Here is an 8,472-nt window from a genome sequence, read left to right as displayed (position 1 = left end):
ATTACATTATAAAATTCTCCTGGGAAAAATCTAATAAGTAATACATTTCCAAGTAGATTACGTTGAAAACCCTACCTTTCCTAACTCACTTTTATCACTTTTTACGTCAACTTCAACAGCCAGCTCAATACCATTTTTACAAAGCAATATCGCCCTGAAATAAATCTGATTTAAGAATATAGAAAGACTTGAACAAAATATCATAAATTAGTTTTCAGGGTAATACTAAGTGATTTTTAAAGTACGCTTATCTAGAGACAGGTTATTAAGAGCAAAATATTTCAAAAGTTAGAATAATAATTATAGCTTTCAAGAGAGTCCTCAATTTTCTTCAATTCTTATTTCAGTTATTTTGTTGCATGCCTCACAGTTTTGTAACGTATAGTGATTGCCGACTTCTAAATATATTATGCTGTTAAATTTTGAAAGTAAAGAAACTATTAACCAAGTGAAAATCCATCAACAAAACCACTAAACTTTGTAGAAGTAATTTATGGAATTAATTCACAGAAATTAGATAAACGACGACAGGAATGAGCTGAATGAAAGCCAACTCATTTAATTCAAAAAGCTAGACATCTATGATAAAGCTCATTCTGGGCGACAGACAATCACCACCACTGAAATAAGAAGAAAACAATCACGTTTTAAGCACGAGACATTTACTACTAAGAAGACAAGATTTGATGAGATCCTAAGCTATTTAAGACATGGGGGGCCCTTTATGATACCTATGAGACTTTTTTTGTTTCTTAATATGGGATATAGTCCAATTTTTTAAGGTGGCCCCAAGAAAGTGGAGGCCCTAAGCTAATAGCTTGTGCAGCTTATATATAAATCAGGCACTGACTACTAATGAATTTGATGCAGCTTTTTCCCGAAATTTTGCAATAAGTTTTTTTAATGTCTCCAAGTATCTTCATCATGAAATTTTTGGGTGGAAAACACACAGTATCAGTAGAGAAATTAAGCAGATAATAACAAAGAAAAGGATAAAAGCCAAGTTCGACCTTACAGAGTCATTAAACTAACATCCTGAATGCTCAATATCATTATTTACTAACTGATAAAATATTTGATTTATTAAAAATGTTATGATAAAGAAAAAATTATTTTTTTATTTAATAGCATAATGGTTCTAACTTTAAAAACAATATACAGTACAAAGTCCGTAATCCCGACGTCCATTATCCGGAATTATCAATAATCCTGACCTCAAAGCCAAAAACTTTTTTTTCGTATGCTTTACGCATGCGCGCTAATGCACGTTTACGCATGTGCCTCCAGATATGTTAAAAAATGCTTGGCATAATTTATAGCCAGCTACCATATTTTATGGTGAGGATGATGAAGATGATAGCCGCGAATTTGAAGGTTTTTGGACATCATAAACTAAAGGTGAAATTTTCCAGCTATTGGATTTTGTAAAGAAATGTGGAGAAGCGGTAATAAATGAAGATGATATAACAGAAGTTTTTAATTGCGATGACAATGCCCCAGTCATCAATCAATTAATGGATGGCGAAATCTCTAGTATGGTTCTACATCCAGACAATACCGCTTCCGATATTGAAGAAAGTGAAAGAGAGGTTATTGAAAACGAAAAAATTTCGATTGACAAGTTAGTCGGCATTCTCGACACAGCAATTGCAGGACTTCAACAGTAGAACTTCGTAACTGAATAAGAAATTATGTCTGTTTATAGAATTAAAGAGAAAGTATTAGCACAAAAAACGAAGCAACTTAAACAACTTACATTGAAAGAAATGTTTAATAAAGTAAATAAATATTAAGCTTTTCTTTTTGTAAATTTTGATTCTCTTTAGATCATAATTGTTCTTTATTTCATAAATTACGGTTTCATATTTTTAATTGTATAATTTCTGAATGCCATCTTACCAGATTTAAATTGATAATCTATAATCCGGAAAAAACCCTAATCCGGAATCGCCGAAGTCCCGACGAGTCCAGATTACAGACTTTGTACTGTATATGTACAATATAATAATAATACATATATGTCTGCTTTCTATTTGTCTCAATTATTTTACAAAAAAGATCAGTTTCTTAATCCTCAAAAATGTATCATAGCTTAAAAAACACAAATGCAGTGAGTTAACTGTTTTATATCAGAGAAAAAGATGCACCATTCAAAAGTCATTTTAGGTATGCATGATTATCAGTAAAGCTCACAGTGCAGGGATGCCCAAAATCCAGATTGGGATATTGAACTGAAAATGAGTCTAACATGGGGTATGGTCCCCTCTCACAGTCAGACAGGTCATGCATCATGATGGCATACTGGACAGGTATTTGAGGAGTCCCTGTAGTAGTCAATTCCACTCCTGCTGCAGCAAAGCAGTATTCAACTCCGGAATGATTCTCGGAGGAGGATTCCCAAGAGGTTCCGAGACATGTTCTATAGGATTAACGTCAGGAGATTTGGCAATCCAATCCATGCGGTATATATCCTCCCTTTCCAGCTAATTGTTAACCAGCTGAGCCTTACGTGGATAAGCATTGTCATCCATTAACAGGATCCCAGGATCAGATGCATCCCTAAAAGGTCAAATATAGTGCTCTACAATCTCCTCTCTACCACATAGCAGTCGGTGAACTCTCGTCAAACACATGCAAGGGTGTACAGCCAAAACAAATTTCAAAACAAATTTTGAATATGTTTGTGGCATCAAATCGATCACCAACTATCAAAGACTTAGAACAAATAATGAACACTATTTATTAGAGCTTGAACAGCGTAAGTTAGCCAAAATTGAAAACAGATTTAAGTAGAAAACTTTAAAATGCAATTATTATCTGGTGATAGAAGAAACGTGCAGACTAGTGTTGAATATTTAATAAAAAATATTAAAACGCTTACAGTCTCTGTTCCTGAGTGGCCAGAGGCATTGCATTTGTTTTTTTATTTCATTGGAAAATTCATTTCCCACCAAAGATGCCGAAAACGAAAGAATACATAGGTGTTCACAAGGGCAAAACATGGTTTAATCCAACCCAGTTAGGTTGAGAATGTGATTTATATTTCTCAACCTGAGGAAAATCATGTCTGAAATAAATATTTCAGTATAATAAATTGAAAGTCCCAGGTGTTCAAAACCAAACTATAAAGGATTACTCATTCCATCAAAATAAACATCAAAACAGACTGGACGTGATTCTGCCGGCGTCAGAAAGTTCATGTTATGTTTGTGGAGGAAAGGACGGAAATTTTCAAACTTATTGCAAACTGTTTTTTCCAACATCTCCTTTTTCGTTTTTGTTTTTTACAGCTATCATTGTTTTTCAAATATGTTATTTTTCTTCTCCATTTTCTGTGCTTCAGTGTACGAAGGACCTCACATATTGATGGCCGAGCCGTGTGGGAATCTGGCAGCAAAGAAATTAAAAACTAGCTGTGCATTTAAATTCATCTGGAATTTTATAGCAACACTATGTAAGATTAAATTGTGTGGCAGAATTCTAAACATGAAATAGTTTTTGAGTTCATCATCTATGAGGTGACATTTCTGAAAGTGGCTAACAATATTTAAAAGAAAAAAACAAGGCATTTCCTGATTGTGTGTAGGCGATCAGACTTGGACAGATATAAATCTGAATGAAATAAAACCTGATATTTCTAAACAGTGGGTGTGATTTCTGTTTTATGATAATACATCATCCCCACATCAATAGTAATAATAAAGATATAGGTGTATAGCATTATTTTCCAGCGAATACAAAAGCAGGTTTTTGAAGACGAATTTCAGATTGATTTGATCTAGATCGGGGATAGCAAACTTTGTGGCATGGCAAGTAACAGGTAGTTTGGTGGCATGCCACAGGTGCATGTTAAATTACTTTTAGTCACTTACGAAAAACAACATTTAAAAAAAAAAAAAAAAAACCTCCAAGACTAGTGGCCATCAAAGGTGGATTTAGAAATAAGCATGGTTGCCATTTTCACCTTTTCAGAATGGAAGGGTGACTAATGCCCCCTCCACCATGGAAGTCCCTGTGAGGGAGAGTGAGTTTTCTTGGGGAAGCATGTGAGTAGGATGAGTTATAAGAGAGAACTCAAACTAAATTGTAAATGATGAGACAGTTTCGGTTTAGATAGGTGGTATGATGTTTCGAGATACAGTAGAATGATTTCTTGCAAACATGTGCACATATGAGCAGAGTCGTCTTCTTTATTGATTCAGGCAATTTGATTTCCTAAACATAACAATTTGAAAAAGTGATAAGATAAAATACTATCTCTGTACAATACAAAAACTGAATTTTTAAATAAATATAAAAAAAACCTTTAAATTAGAGCAGTGGTTTTTTTACTTATACAAAGAGGCAACGAATAATTTTATATATTAATCATTTTTGTGTAGATGTGATGCACCATGTTAGTGTTTCGGGAGTTTGAATGTTCTGGTTCTTTAAAGGAAGGATGTGGACATAAAGCCTCTATTTATCCTATTTTATTGATTATTTGTTTAAGCCTGGAATATGAATATGACTTCTTATGTACAATAATGTTCACTGGCTGAGTCGTGGGAAAGTTCTTAACAGATATGTCAAGCTTTTGGATGAAATTAGACTTTTTATAACAGAAAAGGAGCAAGAATTTTCAGAACTCATGGATCCTATTTAGCTGTGTGATTTAATGTTTTTCAATGACTTCACAGCTCTATATAATGACATAAATAAGGAATTGCAAGGAAAAGGCCAAACTGCAAATAGATTGTTTGAGATCATATGTTCCTTAGCGTGCCCAGTTGACGTATTGTTTCAAGATATTCAAGCAAAGAAGTTTAAATATTTCCCTTTGCTTAAAAGACCCTTAGAATCGACATTGAGTTTTGCAGATAAATTATTTTTTGAAGATGGAGAAAATATATTTAAGAGCTCTTTGGATATTTAGAAAATTTAAAGGAAATAAATCAGCACAATTTTCTCAAATTCAAAAAACACATCGCAGTTTATTTCAAGATCTCACTTTGCTAAAATGGATGATCTTAAAATGACATTTTTTGAATCTTTGGATACTGACAATTTAGAAATGGAATTGACAGAATTTCAAGAAAATTCTATGCGAGTAAATAAATTTGTCAAACTTGGTGAAGTATTAGAAGGAGTGGAGTGTGCAGATTCCAAATATGGAATCTAAAAGTCAGAAAACTTAATCCTTGAACAATGCAACGATCTTGCACAAAAATTTTCAGCCATGAAAAAATTTACAGTAGAACTGCTGACAACACGTGGATCCTCATATGCTTGTGAGCAGGCGTTTTCATCAATAATCATAGATAATTATTAAAAGACAATCATAATGCAGTTTTTATCACTTTAAGGTACTTACTTATTTATGAACTGTATAGGTCATTTATATGAAAACCACTTTTTTTTTATCTGACCCCATTTTTTTATGTGAAAAAATTCTGAACTGTAATGATGCATCTAATTTTTCATACTATAAAATATTAAAAATTTCTAACATTAATTACTTTAATTTTATGTTTTCACTTACAATAAAAGTATTCGCTTTAGGACACTTTACATTACCTTAATACTAAGCTGAAATATTTATAAAATACTGTTTATTCAGATTTTATGCAAGCTAATAACTAAAGAGCAAACACAGTTACAAAATATAATTTGATGGTTTGAAATCAAATCAGGGATTTAATGATGATTTTTAAAAAGAAATATAACAAGTGGCACAATGGACACCTGAAAATAATAACTGTAATTTAACTGGCACACTAATTAAAAAAAAGGTTTACCATCCCTGATTTAGATTATTTTTGCTTATATGGACAAATTCTGCACTGATGTTCACCAAGATAGCAGAACTGCCTCATGCATGATTTAGTCCCAGCAAACTCATGGATGCTTTAAATGCATCAATCTGCTTCAAGGTCCAAAGTGCACATGTTAAAATCCGCTCTACACATGTTAAAAGTGTAGAGCGTGGTAACATTTGCTGAAATAGCATACAATTAGTGAACTATTGCTTTTCCTGGGAAGGTACCTTTCTTCCCAGGGGGGGGGGAAGTCACTTATATTATTTCTTGTTTTAAACAAAGATTTCTAAAAGTGATTTTATTTAAATATTAAATGTAAATAGTACCTTATAAAATTATCCATTGTTTCATTAATTCCATCTCCTGTTTTTGCACTAACTTCATGAAATAAGGCATCAAATTCCTGCAAAAGGTTATAGATAATTATTAAAAGGCTGGGTAAAAATGAATAAAAGGAAAACAATCATAATGCAGTTTTTATCACTTTAAGGCACTTACTTATTTACGAACTGTATAGGTCATTTATATGAAAAGATATTGATACCAGATTTTACCATATTTAGTAACTTGAAAACACATATTATTATAGATCTGCATTGGTCATATGTAAAAGCAATTTAGATGTGATGGCTTAACTATTGTGGATCGAAAGAAATGAAAACAGTAAAGTCTATTTGGTGTTTTATATTGGAGAGCTGAAAAGTGAAAACAAAATCATTCATCAACAAGGCTGGATTACCCATTAAGCCAAATAAGCACATCCTTAGAGCATCCAGGAAAGGAGGCCTCACAAAAAAGATACTCGAGGAAAGGGAAGCCGAAAAAAATTCTCATAGCCAGTTTTACAATAGAATGTATGGGGCAATTAAACCAAGACAAAGAGAGAGAAAGAGCATTGCTTTTTTTCACATTTGTGCCACATAAAATTTAAGAGCAAAGTACTTTATAAAAAAATCATATATTTAGAATTCTCGATAGAGTATTAGGGGCTGTCATATTTTTTTTATATTCGATAAATTATTTTTTTGAAAACTAGCTAGTTGCCTAAAAATGCTATAATAAAAAAAAAGGAAAAGAGTATATAAATATTGAAATGAGTTCAATTAGTATCCTTTCATAAAAATATTTAATATTTCTAATTAGACATCTCATTAAAATACTTTTTTTTTTTTTTTTTTTTTGTAAATATCTTACATTTTGCCAAATGGTAACAGTCTAGCGAGATAGATATAAAAATCTTTTATTTTAAACATAAAAACATTTTACTTTAAACAATGTTGCTAATTTTTGTTTTCAAATTGCGAGTTTATTAAATGAAATTATATATATAATTTGTACAAAATATGAAATAAATCAAAAAGAAATTTGAAATTAAAAATTCAGGCTTTGAAGTGCAAATGTTCCAGTGGAAGATTATGTATATTAAAAATTCGGTGGCTCTATGTTTCATCATTTTCCCACAATGCGAGGAACATATATACATTCTCGTTACTTAATTTTTTTAAAATAATGCATCACGATTATGTTTGGTGGTAACTATTTGAAAAGTGATAAGGACAAAAATTGGGTTTCGAGACTAATACCACTTTTGGTGCTATAACAAAGGAAGAGCAAATATATAACAGACACATACACACAATAAAAGTTAACTATATTAAGTTAACTTATTTCAAAACATAATGTTGTAAATTTTACAATAATATTTAAAATCATAGCTTTATGTATTCAGAAAATTATACACATAAAATTACAGTTTTGAAAGAAAACCATTGAAAATTTCCTTTTTGTTAAATTACATAGCACTGAAATAATAGCAGTAATGCAACTATTCTAAAATGTATTGTACTAATTTTTTAAGCACTTGATAATTCAATTATTGCTTTTAACGAAGAACATTTTTCAGTTAATTTTTCAAAACCTACTTGATGACTTAATTCATTTTCTATAGATAGAAGAGCCGCATCTGAAGGTTTTTCTTCACCATGTGAAAATCTTGTATATTTTTTTATTATTTGAAGTTTGATTTATTTGCCACTAACTACAGTGAATAGTAACATTAAAAATATTTTAATGCTGCCATAAAATTCAGATATGATTGAATTGAGCCACTACATTCGTGAATTATTTTCAACCTTCTGATGGTCACGAATGAGCTCAGCCTGCATTCCAAATTTACGACTGACAGATATTGCCCATATTTGGGATGAGAGAAAAGCTTAATTTCACAACTACTGACGGGTTAAATGAAAAGTCCTCCATGCAGGCATCCTTCCCCTTAGGCAAATAGCCCTCAAGTGCTTTGCCATAATCAAATAAACCAAAATGATCTAAACTTGTAGCTGATTTAGCATCTGGAATTATTGAAATAGCATGAGTTGTAAACAAGCTATTTCCAACTGAATTTCTGTATAATTTATAGCATTTGAATATTTGATTGAATTTCTGTATAATTTATAGCATTTGAATATTTGATTGAATTTTTGCATCATTTATATCATTTGAACACTTAATTGCTTTGTTATAGGCTATAGCTTTTAAATTACTTGAATTCAATGGCATTAATTTTTAATTAAATAGAAAATTTAAAAATTGTAAAATATTTTGTTTAATTTTCGTACTTCTAGGCTCCGAGACAAACATTTAACACTTCTTTAATTTCTGTTATGGAAGAGAT

General features: G+C 31.3%; 1 protein-coding gene across 2 annotated transcripts in view; it reads right to left on the bottom strand.

Annotated features, from left to right (window-relative positions):
* Positions 1 to 8,472, bottom strand: part of LOC118191954 (ras-related protein Rab-6B-like) — a 28,242-nt gene that overhangs the window by 182 nt on the left and 19,588 nt on the right. For both annotated transcript variants that reach the window (XM_035362822.2, XM_035362833.2), the window contains exons 4-5: positions 6,125 to 6,201; positions 76 to 154 (exon numbers count right to left, since the gene is read on the bottom strand). In XM_035362822.2, the coding sequence (XP_035218713.1) occupies positions 76 to 154; positions 6,125 to 6,201 (156 nt within the window). The remainder of the gene's footprint in view (positions 1 to 75; positions 155 to 6,124; positions 6,202 to 8,472) is intronic.

Source organism: Stegodyphus dumicola, chromosome 7 (assembly GCF_044657685.1).
Source record: "Stegodyphus dumicola isolate Sdum_Otavi_A_Nest chromosome 7, ASM4465768v1".
Lineage (NCBI taxonomy): Eukaryota > Metazoa > Arthropoda > Arachnida > Araneae > Eresidae > Stegodyphus > Stegodyphus dumicola.
The sequence above is the reverse complement of the archived record's forward strand: the minus strand, read 5'-3'. Positions and strand labels throughout refer to the sequence as shown.